The sequence below is a fragment of the Helianthus annuus genome, chromosome 9 (assembly GCF_002127325.2).
Source record: "Helianthus annuus cultivar XRQ/B chromosome 9, HanXRQr2.0-SUNRISE, whole genome shotgun sequence".
Classification (NCBI taxonomy): Eukaryota; Viridiplantae; Streptophyta; class Magnoliopsida; order Asterales; family Asteraceae; genus Helianthus; species Helianthus annuus.
The window spans coordinates 176678855-176701387 of NC_035441.2; the positions used below are offsets into that span (position 1 = coordinate 176678855).

The 22533-nt window shown below is 41.5% G+C and overlaps 1 protein-coding gene across 1 annotated transcript; it reads left to right on the forward strand.

Moving 5' to 3' along the window:
• Positions 1 to 14548: 14548 nt before the first annotated feature.
• Positions 14549 to 16586, forward strand: LOC110879741 (protein NUCLEAR FUSION DEFECTIVE 4). Its single transcript, XM_022128261.2, has 2 exons — positions 14549 to 15089; positions 15305 to 16586. Exons 1-2 carry the CDS (start codon positions 14625 to 14627, stop codon positions 16388 to 16390), a joined length of 1551 nt encoding a protein of 516 aa, XP_021983953.1. The 5' UTR covers positions 14549 to 14624; the 3' UTR covers positions 16391 to 16586.
• The last annotated feature ends 5947 nt before the right edge of the window (positions 16587 to 22533 follow it).

Genomic DNA, 22533 nt, shown 5'->3' on the forward strand with positions numbered 1-22533 from the left:
ATAGCACACTGGTTTCGTTTAGATCCCGTCAACAGAGATTTGAATCGAGATAGAATAGCAACAAAGTCACGTAGACTGATAACAAATGGAGTAATCAACGAATCTTAAAACACGTAAACAGGTAAATCATATAAAATCAACAAAACAACACTCAAAATCGGAAAATGGATTGTCTGCGGCTACTAGACCTTGACTAACCATGGCAATTTAACTATTCACAGTTGACTTGTCGTCACTTTCGACTCTAGGGGACATGTTCTTGCCTCGATTCTTGGGCATTATGCATGCGCATTCTAGGTCATACTCGTGAGTTCAGGTCGTTGGAGTCCGTCAATTGCCTTGGCGAGATAAAATTAGAGTTGGAATAACTGCCAAGGTTAGGGTTTCACCCCTAGCTCAGCAATTTCTTCCTTGTTTTAAGAAAATTTAGAGGAAAGTTTTCATCAAATTACGGGTTTCAGCCCTAATTTGGTATAATTCTCCCTCGTTTGTTGATGGAAATTTGCACAAAGTAATTGGCAAAAATTTGTAATTTAGGCAGGAATTTTGCGGTTTCACTCCTAATCCCGTCCAAATTACAAAATTTGGCTCGGAGTTCGGATGTAATGATAGAATAGAAGGAAACAACATCAAATAAGCACATAAACTTGGTCTCTTGGTTCCTAACTATAGTCTAGGTTTCTAAGACAGCGATCCGGACTAGATCGTGTCTAACCTAATTCCCTATAGTTATGGCTCTGATACCAATCTGTCACACCCCAACCGATGGCGGAATCATCGGGGCGCGGCACTGAGCGAAACAGATTGTTCAGAAGTCTCCATAACAACTAACATACAATTCAGTTATACAACACGTCCCATACCGTGTCCCAAACAATATCAAGTTATCATAGAAATCAACTAAACAATATGGGAACTGTTCCGACAACTCAAATTCTTAATTATTACAAACCGAATTTAAATATTGTTTTAAGACCTCTAGACGGCTATCCGTAAATCTTACTGACTACAGGTGCCAGTACAAGATCCACAGATAATTATGGCCCTGGAACAGATACGTGGACACTGTCCTAAGGTCACAGGCTCCTAGAAGCTTATTATTGCCTCGCTTCCCTAGCACGCTAGTAGCTTAAACACCTGTCACATACGTTAAAATAAAAGTCAATACATATAATGTAAAGGTGAGTACACAAGTTTGGTATAGCATATAGAGTTCGAATAGTTTACGCATAACCAAGCACGTACACAAGGGCAAACGATGCATGTAAATTATCAACATGGGACCATCGATACCAATGACTTCGAGTTGACTGTCCGAGACAGTTCGCAATACATGATTACCACCGTAATCCATGCAAGTAATTGTCCTTAGCAACCCCCGTGTGAACGGGTGCTGAGTCCAAACTATAGTACTACGTTGCTAAAGCAGGCAGATAGCACTCCACGTGTAAACATAATAAACAGCAATCATTTAGACAAGTAATACATGCAAGTAAGTTAGCGTTCAAATAGTTTGTGTTGTTTGTGAATTTGATAGATTACGTATGTAACACCCAAAAGTGCTGAAAGCAAAAAGGGATCGAGTATACTCACAGTGGTTGATTGTGGATTGAAGGGAGCACTGAGAATAGGTTAGCCTGAATAGTTCGATAACACAACGATGAGTAACGCGGAAAAAGTAAACAATGTACTTGGATCGAGTAGGCCATTCGATCGGACAGCAGTTCGATCGAGTGGACTGTTCGATTGGTTTGAAAGTCCGTTCGAACATCCATTCGATCGGCTGGCTGGCTCGATCGGCTGGTTCCTTCAAGTGGATTGTTTCTTCCTTTGATGTGAAGGATGTGTTTGTGTATGATGGCTTGTACTACCTTTCAAGTCGGCCGATCGAACAGCTGTTCGATCGGTTAGCCCAACCGATCGGTTAGCATTGCAGACTTGGCAAGATGTCACTCGATCGGTTAACATGTTCGATCGGGTGACATTCCAATGTTTCAAAAAGTCTAAGTGTTTTAAAGTATAGTATCTCATGATTCGAGCAGTAATGATTACAATCGAGTGGCGTAGTCGATCGAACAGTACCTCGTCAATACTACACTTTGTGAGTTGGTGGGTCTAAGTGCTAGTCGATCGGTTAGCCTAACCGATCGGCTGGCATAGTCGTTCGGTTGGGCTGTTCGATCGAACAGCCTAGCCGTTCGGCCAGCTTCTCGATTCGGTTAACCTATCACTTAACACTTGGTTATTCCCGTTAATTGTTGATGTTTTAGAGATATTTTGACTACGAGTCGAACCACAAAGCTGAAGTCCCTACTTAGTCTACTGACTCGAGCAGGAATCACCCAAGCTCGGCCAGAGACGGTTTGTAACCCAAGTTTAACGTTTAACCCGAAATCGGTATATCTCCCGGTAGAACCCGAATCTTGAACCATGTGTTTGTTTAGATTGATTTGTAAGTCGGTTCAAGTCTCGTTTTCACCCTTTTTGAGTGTAAAAGAGTTGAAAGATAGATGAAAACCCATCTTCCAATTCTTTCCCACCGTGAAATGTTAAGATCTTTGGAAGATTTTAAGTTATTGATGTGGAAATCGGTTAGATCTAGCTTATTCATGGTTGAATGAAGTTAAGAACATGAAGTTCTTGATGAACACCAAGAACACCATGATGGCATCACTCAAGAACACCTAGATCTTGGTGATTTCATGGATGCAATTCAGATTTTGAAAGATAGAAAGATGGAGAATCGATTAATGAACAAAAACGTACAAGGATTAGAGCGGAATACTTACCGGTTTGAGAGAAATCTGAGATTTAATGAGAAGAAGAGGCTGGTCGGTCAGAGCTTTTCCAAAAGTGGAAAGCTTGACAAGGACAGCCCTATTTATAGGCTTCCAAAAGAGGAAAGGGTCAGCTGATCGAACAGCATCCCTGATCGAGCAGCTGTCCGATCGAACAGCCTGTTCGATCGGCTAGCCTGTTCGATCAGGTTGCCCTGTTCGATCGGCTTGCCTGATTTTTGAGTGTTTCGCGATGATTTTTGATATTTCGACTTCGATGAACGATGATTTGAGGATGATAGAATTCCTAATCAAATTACTTTTAGTCTCAACTACTATATCTAACATACAAGCATCCTTACAACCATTTCGAGTTCGATTTCCATTGAGTTTGATTCACCTTTGAGTCTTGATTGATTTGATTGATTCACCACACACACTTAACATAAAAGTAAGCATGCACAAGTAACACATAAGGCACACACACACGTATAAAAGTACTAAAATCCCCACACTTGATTGATTTGATTAGCTTGGTTATTGATTGACTAGCTTTATTGCGTTGTTACTTCCTATCATTCACAGTCGGTCGTTGATTCACAGTTCGATTATCGGTCGATTAGTTTGATTATACAACACTTACTCCAAATAATACGAAAATCAAAAATGAAACTAAAATGAAATTAATCCTTATTAATCTTTAATTCCAATAACAGTCAACACTTGACTTTGACTTGACTTTTGGAAAACACGGGGTGTTACAGTCTCCCCTCCTTTAGGGAATTTCGTCCCGAAATTAGGCCGAGAACCGTACATCGCCGTGTGATTTTACCAATTTGATGCTTCAGATCTATCTGAACAACTGCGGGTACTTGGCCTTCATGTCACTTTCGAGTTCCCAAGTGAACTCCGCGCCTCGTTTGCCTTCCCACCGTACCTTTACAATAGGAATGCGAGAGCGTCTGAGTTGCTTGGTCTGTCGGTCCATGATTTCGACAGGCTTTTCCACGAAGTGTAGCGTCTCATTGACCTGAAGATCGTCGAGTGGTATTATTGCGTCGTGGTCGGCTACGCATTTTCGAAGGTTTGAAATATGGAAAGTCGGGTGGACATTGCTGAGTTCCTCCGGTAATTCGAGTTTGTAGGCAACTTTACCGATCCTTTCCAGAATCTTAAAAGGTCCAACAAATCGAGGCGCAAGTTTCCCTCTTTTGCCGAATCGGACTACTCCCTTCCAAGGTGATACCTTTAGGAGCACGTAGTCGCCAACTGCAAATTCGCGGGGCCTGCGTCGTTTATCGGCGTACATCTTTTGTCTGTCCCGGGCCTTTACCAAGTTTTCCCTTATCTGGTGGATCTTGTCAGTCGTTTCTTGCAGAATCTCGGGCCCAGTCAATTGTGAATGACCGACCTCGTGCCATACAATAGGCGAGCGACATCTCCTACCATACAAGGCTTCGAAAGGTGCCATTTCGATGCTGGAGTGATAGCTATTATTGTACGAAAATTCGACCAATGGTAGGTGTTTGCTCCAACTACCACCAAAATCAATAACACACGCACGGAGCATGTCTTCAATAGTACGAATCGTTCTTTCCGTCTGCCCGTCGGTTTGCGGGTGGAATGCGGTACTCAAATTCAGCGTCGTACCAAGAGCTGCTTGAAAAGTTTCCCACAATCTCGATGTAAACCGAGCATCGCGATCAGAAATGATGTCTCGAGGCGTACCATGATTCTTAATGATCTCGTCGGTGTAGATTTGGGCTAGCTTGGCCACCTTATAGTCTTCTCGTATTGGCAGAAAGTGAGCTGATTTGGTTAGACGGTCGACTATAACCCAAATACTGTCGTGACCTGATGGCGTGGTCGGAAGCTTAGTTATGAAATCCATAGCTATGCTTTCCCACTTCCATACGGGTATCGGCGGTTGTTCGAGTAAGCCTGAAGGTCTTTGGTGTTCAGCCTTGACTCTTGCACAAGTTAAACAGCTACCAACATATAGAGCAATATCTCTTTTCATCCCAGGCCACCAGTACTTGTAGCGAAGGTCCTGGTACATTTTGTCCGCACCGGGGTGAATGGAATATCGGGATTTGTGGGCTTCGTTCATGATGATCTTTCGCAAATCTGTCCTCCTCGGAACCCAGATTCGGTCCAGATAATAGAATATCCCGTTGGCTTTGCTCACGAGCTGAGTTCCATCGTGATAGATTCGTTCTTTCTTCAACGTACGCTCGTTAAGGCATGCGTGTTGTGCTTCGCGGATGAGAGCTTCGAGGTTATACTGAGCCTGGATGTTTCGAACACCTATCACGTAATTCTTTCTGCTGAGGGCGTCTGCAACTACATTCGCCTTGCCTGGGTGATAACGGATCTCACAGTCGTAATCGTTGAGAAGTTCTACCCATCGGCGTTGACGCATATTGAGTTCTCTCTGGTTAAAGATATGTTGTAGGCTCTTGTGATCGGTGAAGATCGTACACTTTGTACCATACAAGTAGTGTCGCCAAATCTTCAAGGCAAAGACAACTGCGCCTAGCTCGAGGTCATGGGTGGTATAGTTCTTCTCGTGGATTTTGAGCTGTCGAGATGCGTAAGCTATAACCTTGTCTCGTTGCATGAGAACACAGCCAAGTCCAAGGTTTGAAGCATCACAATAGACAACGAAGTCATCGCTTCCGTCCGGCAGTGTAAGAATTGGTGCATGGCACAGCATGTGTTTGAGGGTTTGGAAAGCAGTCTCCTGCGCGGTTCCCCACACAAAAGGCTTGTCTTTATGAGTAAGGGAGGTAAGCGGTACAGCAATCTTCGAGAATCCCTCAATGAATCGCCGATAGTAACCAGCTAATCCGAGAAAAGAGCGAACTTCTGACGGATTTTTTTGGCGTAACCCATCCCTTGACTGCCTCAATCTTTGCAGGATCAACGTGTATACCCCGACTATTCACAATGTGACCCAGAAATTGAACTTCCTCCAACCAGAACTCACACTTGGAGAATTTGGCGTAGAGTTGGTTTCCCTGAAGCAACTCGAGAACCAATCGCAAATGCTGCGCATGTTCGGCCCTCGATCTAGAATAAATCAGGACATCGTCGATGAATACAATGACGAAACGGTCTAAGAACGGTTTACACACGCGATTCATCAGATCCATAAAGACCGCGGGTGCGTTGGTTAACCCAAAAGGCATGACAACAAATTCGTAGTGGCCATATCGGGTTCGAAAAGCGGTTTTGGGTATGTCTTCCTCCTGAATCCGCAACTGATGGTAGCCTGAACGTAGATCAATCTTGGAGAAACACTGAGCACCTTGTAGTTGGTCAAACAGGTCATCGATTCTTGGTAAGGGGTATCGGTTCTTGATGGTCAGCTTGTTCAATTCCCGGTAATCGATGCACATTCGGAACGACCCGTCCTTCTTTTTGACGAAAAGGACTGGTGCGCCCCATGGAGAAGTGCTCGGGCGAATAAAGCCTTTTTCAAGTAACTCTTGGAGTTGGTTTGAGAGTTCTCGCATCTCAGATGGAGCGAGTCGATACGGAGCTTTGGCCACTGGGTTGGCTCCTGGAATAAGGTCGATTCGAAAGTCGATATCACGACTTGGAGGTAATCCAGGAAGATCATCAGGGAACACCTGAGGAAATTCTCGGACAACAGGAACATCCTTGACTTCAACTTTCTTTTTCTTGTCCGTCTCAGCTACAACAATGTTGGCCAAGAAGGCTCGATATTCCTTGCGGAGATATTTGCGAGCTTGAAGACAGGACATGAGCTTGAGATCTTTCGCAGTAGTTTCACCATAAACACATAGAACATCACCACTAGCTAGTACAAAACGAATCATCTTATCAGCACACACAACTTCAGCATGGTTTTCACGAAGAAAATCCATGCCTATTATGACATCGAAACTTCCGAGCTGCATTGGAATGAGATTAATCGGGAATATATGATTGTTGAGCTTGAGGGTACAATCACGGAGTACAGAATTGACAGCAATGGTTCTTCCGGTAGCGACTTCTACTTCGAAGGGTGTCGAAAGATAAGAGCGCTTACGTCTAAGAAGCTTCTCAAATTCAAATGACACAAAGCAGTTATCGGCTCCAGTATCAAACAAACATGATGCATATATACCATTCACAAGGAACGTACCATTGACCACGTTGTTATCAGCTTGAGCCTGGCGTGCGTTGATGTTGAAAGTTCTGGCGTGAGCGGCTTGTTGTTGAGGCTGTTGTTGTTGTTGCTGGGGTTGTTGAGCTTCTTGTTTCACCACCCTGTTCGGGCACCGGTTCGCGAAGTGGTTAGGGTCACCACATGCAAAGCAGGTCCGAACATTGTTTGCTGGGGCCTGTGCAGCTTGAGGGGCTTGAGGAGCAGGGAGTAGAGCTTGGTTGACAGCGGCTTGAGCTTGAGCTTGACGGGGACCATAGCGGCAACTCGCAGTGAAATGCCCGTAAACGTTGCAGTGGGCACAGAATCGGCAGGCCACACCCACCGGGTGATGATAGGAACATGTAGCACAGAGTGGGTGGGGGCCGGTATACGCACGCTTCGCTGGCGGCGCATTGATCACTGGTGCAGTGCGCTGTGGTTGTTGCTGTTGTGCTGGCACAGACTGAATAGGAGCAGCAGTGGTTGCGGCAGCGCAACTTTTGTTCTTCTTTCTTCTTCTCGAAGACTTGGTGGCTTGGGCAGTGGTGGTATCGGTTGATGCTGCGGTGACTTGATGCAAAGACTTGGTTTGCTTATCCCAGAAACCAGCCTTCACCCGCTTGTCGTTAATCTCAGCGGCGAGTAGGTAGGTTTCCTCGATCGTTGCGGGCTTGGAGGCGTGAACAAAATCTGCGACACAATCCGGAAGAGCACGGATGTATTTCTTGATGGTCATGTCAGAAGTCTTGACCTGGTCGGGACATATGATGCTCAATTGCTTGAAACGGGCGGTGAGACCAGCATTGTCTCCCTCCTTTTGCTTGATACCCCAGAACTCATCCTCCAACTTTTGGCGTTCGTGGGGAGGACAGAACTCGTCCATCATGATCGCTTTCAATTCCTTCCACGTCAGCTCGTATGCAGCGTCGTTCCCGCGCTTGTTCCTTTCTGCGGTCCACCAGTCCAAAGCTCGTGACTGGAAGACACCGGTAGCATTGAGAGTACGGAGGTGATCTGGGCATCCGCTTTGACGAAGGGTGACTTCTACCGAGTCAAACCAATGAAACAGAGCCGTAGGGCCATCTTCACCGGTAAACTCTTTTGGCCCACATGCCTTGAATTGTTTGAAGCTAAAAGTAGCTTTGTTGGAGTCTTTGGGCGTGAGGGTTCGGGATTCCTCAGATGACTTGCTCGCGTTCTCGAACACATCACTGACGGCTTTTGCCAAGGTCTTAGAGATGATAGCAGCCAGACGTCGATCTCTTTTCTCCTGGCGGGTAAGACGCAAGCGTGATCTAGGTTGTCCAGTTGACGACATGGTCTGCAATAGACATCGTCACAGGCTCAACACAACGAATTCGAGTCTCACACGTTCTTAGATCTCTAAAGCTTAGAATCACGTCGCATCTCTCGTCACGTAACACATATAATCACATAAGCACATAATCATAGAGGCACATAAGCACAGAAGCAATTAGAGCACATAAGCAAAGAAGCAATTAGGCAAATAGAGCACTTAATTTCCTAAACACGTACGCAATTTTTATCACAGAGGCGGTCAGAAAACAGAAACCTATAACCACAAGTCGAGTGTCGTTCGTTTTGCGTATCGGATAGCATCACATTGTATCGCAGCATAGCACACTGGTTTCGTTTAGATCCCGTCAACAGAGATTTGAATCGAGATAGAATAGCAACAAAGTCACGTAGACTGATAACAAATGGAGTAATCAACGAATCTTAAAACACGTAAACAGGTAAATCATATAAAATCAACAAAACAACACTCAAAATCGGAAAATGGATTGTCTGCGGCTACTAGACCTTGACTAACCATGGCAATTTAACTATTCACAGTTGACTTGTCGTCACTTTCGACTCTAGGGGACATGTTCTTGCCTCGATTCTTGGGCATTATGCATGCGCATTCTAGGTCATACTCGTGAGTTCAGGTCGTTGGAGTCCGTCAATTGCCTTGGCGAGATAAAATTAGAGTTGGAATAACTGCCAAGGTTAGGGTTTCACCCCTAGCTCAGCAATTTCTTCCTTGTTTTAAGAAAATTTAGAGGAAAGTTTTCATCAAATTACGGGTTTCAGCCCTAATTTGGTATAATTCTCCCTCGTTTGTTGATGGAAATTTGCACAAAGTAATTGGCAAAAATTTGTAATTTAGGCAGGAATTTTGCGGTTTCACTCCTAATCCCGTCCAAATTACAAAATTTGGCTCGGAGTTCGGATGTAATGATAGAATAGAAGGAAACAACATCAAATAAGCACATAAACTTGGTCTCTTGGTTCCTAACTATAGTCTAGGTTTCTAAGACAGCGATCCGGACTAGATCGTGTCTAACCTAATTCCCTATAGTTATGGCTCTGATACCAATCTGTCACACCCCAACCGATGGCGGAATCATCGGGGCGCGGCACTGAGCGAAACAGATTGTTCAGAAGTCTCCATAACAACTAACATACAATTCAGTTATACAACACGTCCCATACCGTGTCCCAAACAATATCAAGTTATCATAGAAATCAACTAAACAATATGGGAACTGTTCCGACAACTCAAATTCTTAATTATTACAAACCGAATTTAAATATTGTTTTAAGACCTCTAGACGGCTATCCGTAAATCTTACTGACTACAGGTGCCAGTACAAGATCCACAGATAATTATGGCCCTGGAACAGATACGTGGACACTGTCCTAAGGTCACAGGCTCCTAGAAGCTTATTATTGCCTCGCTTCCCTAGCACGCTAGTAGCTTAAACACCTGTCACATACGTTAAAATAAAAGTCAATACATATAATGTAAAGGTGAGTACACAAGTTTGGTATAGCATATAGAGTTCGAATAGTTTACGCATAACCAAGCACGTACACAAGGGCAAACGATGCATGTAAATTATCAACATGGGACCATCGATACCAATGACTTCGAGTTGACTGTCCGAGACAGTTCGCAATACATGATTACCACCGTAATCCATGCAAGTAATTGTCCTTAGCAACCCCCGTGTGAACGGGTGCTGAGTCCAAACTATAGTACTACGTTGCTAAAGCAGGCAGATAGCACTCCACGTGTAAACATAATAAACAGCAATCATTTAGACAAGTAATACATGCAAGTAAGTTAGCGTTCAAATAGTTTGTGTTGTTTGTGAATTTGATAGATTACGTATGTAACACCCAAAAGTGCTGAAAGCAAAAAGGGATCGAGTATACTCACAGTGGTTGATTGTGGATTGAAGGGAGCACTGAGAATAGGTTAGCCTGAATAGTTCGATAACACAACGATGAGTAACGCGGAAAAAGTAAACAATGTACTTGGATCGAGTAGGCCATTCGATCGGACAGCAGTTCGATCGAGTGGACTGTTCGATTGGTTTGAAAGTCCGTTCGAACATCCATTCGATCGGCTGGCTGGCTCGATCGGCTGGTTCCTTCAAGTGGATTGTTTCTTCCTTTGATGTGAAGGATGTGTTTGTGTATGATGGCTTGTACTACCTTTCAAGTCGGCCGATCGAACAGCTGTTCGATCGGTTAGCCCAACCGATCGGTTAGCATTGCAGACTTGGCAAGATGTCACTCGATCGGTTAACATGTTCGATCGGGTGACATTCCAATGTTTCAAAAAGTCTAAGTGTTTTAAAGTATAGTATCTCATGATTCGAGCAGTAATGATTACAATCGAGTGGCGTAGTCGATCGAACAGTACCTCGTCAATACTACACTTTGTGAGTTGGTGGGTCTAAGTGCTAGTCGATCGGTTAGCCTAACCGATCGGCTGGCATAGTCGTTCGGTTGGGCTGTTCGATCGAACAGCCTAGCCGTTTGGCCAGCTTCTCGATTCGGTTAACCTATCACTTAACACTTGGTTATTCCCGTTAATTGTTGATGTTTTAGAGATATTTTGACTACGAGTCGAACCACAAAGCTGAAGTCCCTACTTAGTCTACTGACTCGAGCAGGAATCACCCAAGCTCGGCCAGAGACGGTTTGTAACCCAAGTTTAACGTTTAACCCGAAATCGGTATATCTCCCGGTAGAACCCGAATCTTGAACCATGTGTTTGTTTAGATTGATTTGTAAGTCGGTTCAAGTCTCGTTTTCACCCTTTTTGAGTGTAAAAGAGTTGAAAGATAGATGAAAACCCATCTTCCAATTCTTTCCCACCCTGAAATGTTAAGATCTTTGGAAGATTTTAAGTTATTGATGTGGAAATCGGTTAGATCTAGCTTATTCATGGTTGAATGAAGTTAAGAACATGAAGTTCTTGATGAACACCAAGAACACCATGATGGCATCACTCAAGAACACCTAGATCTTGGTGATTTCATGGATGAAATTCAGATTTTGAAAGATAGAAAGATGGAGAATCGATTAATGAACAAAAACGTACAAGGATTAGAGCGGAATACTTACCGGTTTGAGAGAAATCTGAGATTTAATGAGAAGAAGAGGCTGGTCGGTCAGAGCTTTTCCAAAAGTGGAAAGCTTGACAAGGACAGCCCTATTTATAGGCTTCCAAAAGAGGAAAGGGTCAGCTGATCGAACAGCATCCCTGATCGAGCAGCTGTCCGATCGAACAGCCTGTTCGATCGGCTAGCCTGTTCGATCAGGTTGCCCTGTTCGATCGGCTTGCCTGATTTTTGAGTGTTTCGCGATGATTTTTGATATTTCGACTTCGATGAACGATGATTTGAGGATGATAGAATTCCTAATCAAATTACTTTTAGTCTCAACTACTATATCTAACATACAAGCATCCTTACAACCATTTCGAGTTCGATTTCCATTGAGTTTGATTCACCTTTGAGTCTTGATTGATTTGATTGATTCACCACACACACTTAACATAAAAGTAAGCATGCACAAGTAACACATAAGGCACACACACACGTATAAAAGTACTAAAATCCCCACACTTGATTGATTTGATTAGCTTGGTTATTGATTGACTAGCTTTATTGCGTTGTTACTTCCTATCATTCACAGTCGGTCGTTGATTCACAGTTCGATTATCGGTCGATTAGTTTGATTATACAACACTTACTCCAAATAATACGAAAATCAAAAATGAAACTAAAATGAAATTAATCCTTATTAATCTTTAATTCCAATAACAGTCAACACTTGACTTTGACTTGACTTTTGGAAAACACGGGGTGTTACAATATATGTATATGTATATATATATATATATAGTGTGTGTGTGTGTGAGGTTCATTGGGGAACACTAAAAAAGTGGGGAACAGTGGGGAACCGACTCAAACGAACTCCGATTGGACTCATTCCAGCGGCGTTGGAACCGGCTCGTCGAACCCTAACTAGGATCTCTTAACCCGAAACCCTAAATCATAACCCCTAAACCCTAAATATATTAGGGTTTGGTTTTTAGGGTTTAGCTTTAGGGTTTAGCCTTATGGTTTAGGGTTTAGCTTTAGGGTTTAGGGTTTTTGCTTTAGGGTTTAGCTTTATGTTTAGCCTTTAGAGTTTAGCTTTTAGGGTTTATAGTTTAGATTTTACGGTTTAGCTTAGATTTTCGCCTTATTTTTTAACTTTAGGGTTTAGAGTTTAGGAGTTAGGATTTAGGGTTTAGAGTTAAGAGATCTTAGTTAGGGTTCGACGAGCCGGTTCCAACGCCGCTGGAATGAGTCAAATCGGAGTTCGTTTAAGTTGGTTCCCCGCTGTTCCCCACTTTTTAGTGTTCCCCAATGAACCTTCCCCTATATATAAACTAAATTTTGCTTGGGCTCGCTTAGGCGCATGAGCCTAGACGGGCTTTAAATTTCAGACCCGGGCTAGGGCTCGATAACTAAACGAGCTCTATTTCAGGCTTGGAAGCGTTTGAGCTTTTAATCAAGCCGATAACGTATAGTTCTCGAGCCTCTAAGCTTGTCTTAGACAAGCCGAGGGTCTTGGATCGAGTAAATTGAGAAATATTAAGCTTAGAGAAAATGTCCAAGTAATATCTTAATTGTTGAATGAACTAAATTATATTATAATAACTATAATAAACAGGTTAATTTTTGGACATATTACATCTTGTTAGAATTATTCTATTGTATTCTCACTTTTTACGGTGAAAAGGGTGCTTAGGGTGCTTTTTATATGGAAAATTGTAAACTTTTCATCTTACCTCATATCATGTTAACTTTCCTCTTCACCTCTTATTTTGCATTCAAACACCAGGGGTGTTTCACCCAGACAAGTTTAACCATTGTTATCATCATTGTTATTTTTTTCTCAAACTAAATAGCAAGTTTAAACCTTTTCTTAGGCATTTTATCAAACATATGTAGAGCGTAATAATTAAGCTATGTTATTTGCTAAAATTAAACAATCTCTAACCATGTAATCTCAACATAACAAATTCACAATTTTATTCTAACCAAATTAGCATTTAATTTCAGTTTATTATGTATTCTATTTTTAACTATTTGGGGAAATTTTAAAACGTTCAACTACATAGAAATCATCATCATCATACTCAGTATATCCCACCAATAGCAAAGCAAAGGTAGGGTCTGAGGAGGGTAAGATGTAGACAGCCTTACCTCTACCCTGTAGAAATAGAGAGGCTGCTTCCAGTGAGACCCCCAGCTCGATAGTAGTTTTGCATCAAGCCTTGGACATAAGGCACATAACACTCAGCAATTGGGACAAAGACCGATTAGTGCATGTACCCTTTTGTCTTTCAGCTATCAACGCCACCACATGATGCATGATTAACCGTCCTCAACTTTTAACGTTATTTTCACGAAATTAGTAAAATAACGTTAAAATTAGTGCACTTTCAATTTTGCCCCCCGATGGCACACACATATATATTATATGCGCATACCACAAGTGGGGCGTATTCAGTAGTGTTTTGTCTTTGCCTTTTTAAGAGTAACAAAAGAGCTTTACTTTTTAAGAGAAAAATCAATCAATTGTAAGTTGTATGATTCAGTAGTGTTTTGTCTTTGCCTTTTTGGCGTTGGGCCATTATGTATAGAGAATTAGACATCAAGAGTTGTTGGGCTTTGTGTAGAGTTGTTGGGCTGTGTTTAGTTTGTTAATAGGTTGGTCAGTAATCAAATCGGATTTGAACGCCGCTTTTCTGGATTTGTTCTGAGCTGGCAAGAAATAAGAATAAGTTTGCTGGCATAATGGATAACCATCACTCTTCTCCACAAACTAATATATTCCCACAGTTTTTCTCTCACACATATCAAAATATGTATAAACGTAAATTAAACATTACTAATTAAATTTTATCTATAAATGCATATAAAACAGTTATATTAATAATAACTATATTTTTCATAGAATAACAATCACCGTTTACAAGTTATGGTTGTATAAAATGGACGTAGCACTTCAAAACGGATACAAATATATTAACTTTTTTTTTTTTGGTAAAGACAAATATATTAACTTATTTACATCTAAAAATTTACTACACAATCCTAGGTTAATTATTTACTTTTTCAAACCGGTCCAATCAATCAGACCAGTAAACCAATAAAACCGCTAGTTTAATTTTTCCTTTTAACGGTTAATTTCTTTTATTCCCAGGTATCAAATAAACGAAATAAATACACTCCCCAGGGCCAGGCCCTTGGCCCCTGGCTATCGGTAGAGGCACGTATTAATGGAACTTGCCTATAAATCTAAAACAACAAGTTCCGTATTCAAACTTAATAATGGAAAACAACAAGTGGATAGCTACGGTGGCGTGCATATGGATCCAGTGCAGCTGCGGGGCTTCCTACACCTTCGGAATCTACTCATCCGTCCTCAAATCTAGCCAAGGTTACGATCAATCCACTCTAGACACCGTATCCGTCTTCAAAGACATCGGGGCCAATATCGGAGTATTATCCGGCTTACTCTATGATGCGGTCATGACCCATAACCACCGCGGTCCATCTCCTCGCCTTGGTTCGGGTCTTTCGTTGGTGTACTTGGTCGGAGCGGTTCAGTGCTTTGCAGGGTACTTTCTTATGTGGTTATCTATCATAGGAGTTATTGAGAGACCTCATGTTTTGGTCATGTGCCTGTTTATGTTCATGGCCGCACACGCGCAGACGTTTTTTAACACGGCTAATGTTGTTGTTGCTGTCCGTAATTTTCCGGATTACGGTGGAACTAGTGTTGGCATTATGAAGGTAATAATTAATTCTTTCAATTGTTTGGTTGTTTGTTGTTGGACAAACAGTAAAAACTTCTAATTGTGGGATAACTAACTTTAAGAAATGCATGATGTTTTGGGGGCCACGTGCTCCACTAGTAAAACAATATATATTGTACAAATTTACATGCACACGGTACACTCTTCTAAAGATTTAAAATGAATTTTTATTTTTATTTATTAAAATTGCAGGGTTTTTTGGGGCTAAGCGGAGCAATACTAATACAAATTTACCAAACACTATTTGATGGCAAACCAACAACCTTTGTACTAATGCTTGCTATATTTCCAACACTTGTGTCTCTCGCACTAATGTCTTTGGTGCACGCAAACCCTTCAAACACGACAAATGACAAGCATCATTTGAACCACTTCTCACTAATCGCGCTCATTATCGCCGCATATCTAATGATCATACTCATCTTTGAAAACATTTTCACATTCCCATCATGGGCTCACATCTTCACAACAACTGTTCTTGTGCTTTTGGTATTATCGCCTCTTCAAATCGCCCTCACAGCTCAAAAAAGCGAACAACCACCACCACCATCCCCTATCATGGCCCCGTTGATCACAACTCCAGAGACTCGGGAGGTCGCACTCGCACCTGTAGAGGTTGAAATGAACTTGATACAAGCAATGTACACCATCAACTTCTGGCTATTGTTTCTAGCCATGGTTTGTGCATTGGGATCAGGGCTGGCGACAATCAACAACATAACTCAATTAGGGGAGTCTCTTGACTACTCGACGGTTGAAATGAACGCAATGATTTCTTTATGGAGTATATGGAACTTTCTTGGCCGGTTTGGTGGCGGATATGTGTCTGATTTAGCTCTACATAGATACGGGTGGGGAAGGCCGTTGTTTATCTCGTTTACACAGTTAGGAATGATCATCGGCTACTTAATCATTGGTTTAAGTGGGAATTTGTACGTTGGGTCAGTAATTGTGGGCGTTTGCTACGGATCACAATGGTCTTTAATGCCTACAATCACTTCAGAAATATTTGGGGTGAAACATATGGGGACTATTTTCAACACCATTGCTACTGCTAATCCTATTGGTTCGTACATACTTTCTGTGCAAGTAATCGGTAACATTTATGACAAGCAAGCAGGAGGAAAAGGAGGGTCATGCCACGGGATCCATTGCTTTATGCTTTCATTTGTCATATTTGGTGGGGTTTGTGTTTTGGGGGTGGTTGTGTCATTCGTGTTGTTTCTTCGAACAAGAGGTTTTTATGCTCAAAGACGAATAAAGCAAATGAAGGGGTAGGGAGAAACCATTTTTTGAGATCTCAAACAGTGTCATATGTGTCACCTAAGCATGATTCATATTTATTTTTATTTAATTATAATGAACATTCATATTTATTCTTGTTTAATTATATGAACGAACATATATAATCGTTATTGTTTGTTGATTTCATGTTTGTTAGCATGTTGTATTCTATTAATTTATTGTTTATTGATTTCATGTTTGTTAACATGTAGTATTCTATTCATTTATGTTCAATTATATCCAAATTCATGTGTGTAGATAGTCATAGTTATAAGGAACAAATACAAACAAAAACAAACATATAAAGGTGAATATTGTTTATTCCCTGAATTGTATATTCTTTTTAAACAATAAACATTATATATATATATATATATATATACACACACATATTTACATGACATATGCAATATAGCACTGATAAGTCTGAGCACTGTGATGTAACTCTCAATATCTAAATCATGTATCAATTCCTGGTGGTTTTAAATAGTTTTGATGATTACTAAAGTTTACCTAAATGATGAAAGTGACAAATGCAAAAGAAGAATACTAAGAAGGAAATCAGAAACAACTAACTCACTGAAAGTAACAAGAATAGAGAAAACAACTACCCATACAAGGAATCCTATTGACTAACTCAAGTGTTATAGGAAATGAAAAATCAGTTGGCACCGAATCTAAAGATACGATTAATTTGGTAATCACCAAGGTATGCTAGATCTCCTCTTGGTCTCACCAACACATCTAAATGAATCTAAGAGATGAGTAAAGCTCATCGGGGTATAGACTGTCTCAATAGTCACGATAGACCCTGAGATGTAAGGGAGTAACCTAACTACACTAATTATGACTCGGAATTGCAAGAATCACAAATGAAAGGGAATAAAACTTACATTTGTGCAATTACTAGCCAACATCCGGATGACAAAAGACAACTCGACAATTCTATTACCTCTCGGTCTCAACAATAACTGAACACTGATCTAGACTGGCACACAACATGTTCCTGGGCTTAACTATTTATAGCTTAACCGCACAAAGATGACAAACACATAGTAAGTAACCAAACATGCAATTCTATACGAGAAACACGCGATAAATCAGAAAGAATCATACTAGGATCATGGCATGCATATCGATCATAACGATAACACTCAAACACATCATTAATCAGTACTAGAAAGATTGACTATTAAACATTCAGTAACCACCCCACGTTGGACAAATTGGTGTCATGTCAAATCTAAGAAACCAATCCGCCATCCACATCCTGGTTATAACGACATTTGCTTCCTCCACACTTAATTGGTTATTATGTACACGCCCAAAGGCTGGCCACGCCACGTCATTGATGAATAAGATGGATCCACGCCCATTGGTGTTGACCATTCCAGATGATCATACCACTTCATGAATACCTCCCCACACACCACTAGCTGCATAGGAGTGGGTGTTACAATATGTATATAAGTGTGCTTTACAATGTTGAATTGTATTTTTGTTTGTGTTTTCAACTTTTCAATTAATATTTTTGTTTGAGAATTTGATTTGGTATATTTAGTTCTGATCGGATGGTTTTATGTTTAGTTTTAGTTGTATTGAATGGTGATAGTGGATGGTGTTAGCATAATAAAAGAAATTCGTTTGTTTATGGGCTTTGGCCCATTAGATAGCTAGCCCATATCCCGACTATATAATTTATATATTTCTCCTATATAGGGTAGGGCTAGATAGAAAACCCTATATATATAAAAAACTCGAGAAAACCCAAGCTCCCGACATTTTTTTTTTTTTGAAAAAAATAACACATGTAATATACATGTTTTTAAGACTTTTGGGCCAAAAAAATCAAAAAAGCGCCGAAGGGATATTTTTTAAAAAAAAAACAAGTTTCAGCAATTTTCAGCGAAATTATGTCTTTTTTGCTTAACACGTGTTAGGAGCTGAAATTTGTTTATTTTTTTTTAAAAAAATCCCTTCGGCGCTTTTTTGTTTTTTTTGGCCCAAAACACTCTAAAACATGTATATTACATGTGTAATTTTTTTCAAAAAAAAAAAAATGTCGGGAGGTTGGGTAAAAATGGCTTCCCATTTGGGTTTCCAGAGTTTTCTAAGAATTTTAGGGTTTTTTATCTAGCATTATCCTTTCTCTCTCATTGTTTCTTATGTTTTCTATTAGCAATAACTATAGCCATTTTCTGTACGTGTTTTTCTCTCAAGAGTGGCTGCCACGAACACCAAAAATACCTTCATAAACTAAGAGCACACATTGTAGTCTATATCTCCTAATCCTTCTAAAAAATTCAAAGCTTTCTCCTATTTTTTTACTTCATTCGAATCTCCATCTCTAAAATATAGAGATTTGGTAGAGTAAATCTTTATGTCTTGCGATTCGCTATTAACATCTCTAAAATTAAAAAAATTACCTCAAGCATTTTTGGTTTATACCACAAGTATTTCCGTTTGTATCTTAATCATCTTAGAGCATTACATTTGAACCTCCATCTTCATCTATAAAAAAACACACGTTTCTCTAGATTTTGTTAATTTTTCAAAAACATCTCACATCCAACTTTTTATTTCTATCTATTTCTTACTTACAAACACGTATTTTATAAGTTTTTCTTTTTCTTACACACTCACAATAATAATATAGAGGGTTGAATATGAACATCTAAGAGCATTCACACTGGAGCCTCTATATTAATACATTCTATATAATATAGAGGAAAATATAAAGGAAACAACAAAAATACCACTACATTGGAATCTCTATGGTAGAGAAAATTTTATAGATATTAAAGTAAGCATCTATATTTAGAGGCTAATATCCAAACCTCTATATTTTTGTTGTGAGTGTGTAGGAAAGTGAGTATGATACAAATATAAATAAAGAGTTGGATGTAAAATGTTTTTGAAAAGTAAACATAATTTAAAGAAATATGTGTTTTTTAATTAAATTATATAGATGAAGATAAAGACTCTAATGCAAATGCTCATAGATGTCTACTTTACTTTCTTAATATTTCTCTATTACATTACGGAGATTCTAATGTGGTTATGATTTTGTTGTTTCCTCTTTTCTTTATATCATATAAAATAAAATAAAGGCTCCAATTTACTAATTTGAGTAAGGGGTGTAATAAAATCTGCCTACACCTTAAAGTTCTAAAATATAAGGCTGGAGGGTGTGGTTGGAGTTTCTTAGGGGCTTTATCAAGCCACGTAAGCGACACATAGGATCCATGTCAGCTAGGGGGCTGATGAAACAATGGTTAACCGGGCAGGGTTAACACACTGGTCTCGTCAAGAAGGGTTAATCCCTTCCTCTCGGAGATCGCTGGCTGGGTCACCGGTGGATGATCTCCTGCACAAGGAAACAAGCCGTGACTCGTAACAAGGAGGATGGGGTGGGGGGTGCTCCTTGTTACCACTCTCCGGCGTGAGAATCAGTAGTTTGCTTGGGAAGCAAAGCAAGATTATAGTAGTAGTTAGAGAGTTGTGAAGAGATACCTCAAACCTGGTTTGGGGTCGGTATTTATAGCCGAGGAGTGAAGGAGGAGATTGATGGATGGGCTGACGACGAGCTGCACCGTTGCAGGTGTGTCAGTCTCGCCGGCCGTGGGGGTTACGCCACGTCAGCCCATTGCTTTAATAGCTCTGACAGGGGACTGTCGCCGGCGCCACTTGCCTCGTGGTGTCAGCCACTTGCCTGGCGTGTCAGTCCACTTGCTGGATATGCAGGGTGCGGTGCGAGCCGCATCGCTGCATGCGGTAACGTCTGAAGTTACCGCGTCTCCTACTTGTGATCAAGAAATACGCGAGGTGCGGTGTTGGCCGCATCATCGTATGTGGAGACTATTTGCTCGCTTCCCTTGTCGTGACGAAAATGGCCATATGATGCGGTGCCAGCCGCATCGATATGTTCATCGTCTTTCGTACTTGGGTCAAGCTATTCATCTTCGAACCGAATGGGTTCGAAGGATGTGACCGCATGGGTGCGGTTTGCTTACTGGTAGGGGTTTGTTTGATGCGGGTAATGGTCGTTTTGGGACCATACCCCTTCAAGTCCCCCCAGTCTAGTGTTGCTCCCTTGTGCAAGTTGCACGTGGGAGGAGTACTGGACTTATGGTGTAGGAAGGTAGTGTGGCAGTCTGGAGAAAATTTTAGGCCAGATCAACCTGGTGATCTGGTAAAAAATCCGGCTACGCCTCTTCCGTACCGGTGAAGGGGTTTCGCTTGACGCGAAATTCTCAGCCCTTGCATGTCGTCAGGTGGGTTGCCACCTGTTGTTGTGTTGAAGGCCTGTTAGGGACCTTCATAGTAATGCTGCACAAACTTCGAACCAACCTCTTGGATGGTGGTTCGAAGGTTTGCACATGTTTCGAACCTCTTGGAGGTGGTTTCTTCTTCGAACCATTTGCCAGAATGGTGCACGAAGAAGAAAAGAAAAACTTGTAAACCAACCTTTGCGGTCAGGTTTGAAGGTTTTGGATGTTGTGTTAGAACTTTGCTCAAGTTCTATGTTCAGCATCCTATGATGAGATGACCATCCCTTTTTTGTTGGGTGTTCGTGTTCATCTTGATAGCTCTCAAGTAACCGTACGTTCTTTGCGGTTACTTCGTTGCGTCATTGTTGGCCGTGTTTGGTCGAACAATGTGGATCTAGACTATGGGTAAATAAACATGGTCATAGGCAAGGGGGTGCCCATCGTTGTTTATTCCATGCGGTCCATTGGTAGGTAAACAAAGTCGTAAGCAGACTTGTTACCGCGGTCCGTTGGCAGGTAAACAAAGTCATAGGCAGACTTGTTACCGCTGTTCGGACACTTGCTGCTTGATAAGTGCTTGTTTAGAGCATGTATCTGCGTTCTTTCTGGAGCCACTTACCTTCACGCTCCAATACCGAGTTTACAACGAGGTAGCCTCGTTCGGTGATGTGGAGTGAGCTTTGCGTTTCCGTAGCAACCACTCTGCGGAAGCTATGGTTATGTCTGTAGCTCTTCATGGGTGTCTGCGATGTTGCAGTCCCATATTCGCTCAAAGTGTGCTTGTTGCACGGATGTAACTCTTGAAGGTTCAGGAGTCAGGGCTGCTGATGTGCGGGCGCGTAGATTCCGTTCCTTCTTTCTTCTGAAGAAGTTGTTCATGCACCCTCTGTGGTTGTGAACCGGACAGGAGGGATTTGAAGCTTGAAGAAAAGGAAGGCAATGCGCTTTGCCTGTTCCTGAGATGCGGTTCAGTCCAAAGAACAACACTGGTTCTGAGCATCTGACACATCTGAATGGGTTCATGCGTGTCACTTCCGCATATTTCACGTGTGCTCGTGAGTGATGCGGAAAAGGTAATATATCCCTTTATAGCATAGATAGATATATTTCTACCTATTTTTTAGGGTATATAAAAAACGACATGCGGTATGGGTTATGGTGCGGTAAACCAGAAAAACCGCATGCCGCTTATGTTTTTTGGATAATGTTGTCGCTTTTTCTTGCCTACGTGGCTTGATCGCACGTGTGAGTTGGTAGAAGTTGGTGAGACGTTTCTGCATGTGCTGAAATGAAAGGACATTTGCACTGCCCGAGGCCTTAAATGCACTGTAGCAGGGAGTGTAAACGTCTTCTTTGTCAGGCGCGTGGGCGGCCACGCGCGCGTGATAACCGTCAGCTAAAACGGCGCTCGACACGTGTTGTTGCAAGATACGTTCTTTTTGAACGTGATGATTTGCTTTCTCCCTCCGCATTAATTGCGATGGGTATATAAGGGGATAACCGTTTGTGGTTTCCTCTCACTTTGTCGAAAATTCAAAAAATTTGCCGTTTGAGAGAAAGTTGTCATCTGTTTTCTCCGACGATTTTTTCTGAAATTCCGGTGAGGTTTCTAGTGTTTCTGTTCATCATCTTCCGTTTCTTTGACATTTTTGATGGCTGAACCATCGAATCCACACAATGTGGAGGGTGAAAACCCTGAACAGCCGATAGTGGCTGAGGAAGAAGACGAGGATGATGATGTTAATGTTCCCGGTGGTGGGTTACCGGTGTTAAAGTGGACAAAAGGTAGTTTTAAAACCCTGATGGCCACTGTTCAGATGGCCAAAGACTGGAATGCTACCTACCCACAAGTGGGGGACACCGGTG

Excerpts from the sequence above, each read along its gene's own strand:
- LOC110879741 (XM_022128261.2), top strand. The coding sequence starts at position 14,625 with ATGGAAAACAACAAGTGGATAGCTACGGTGGCGTGCATATGGATCCAG. Across the intron at positions 15,090-15,304 it reads CTAGTGTTGGCATTATGAAG|GGTTTTTTGGGGCTAAGCGG; the intron begins GTAATAATTAAT and ends TTAAAATTGCAG.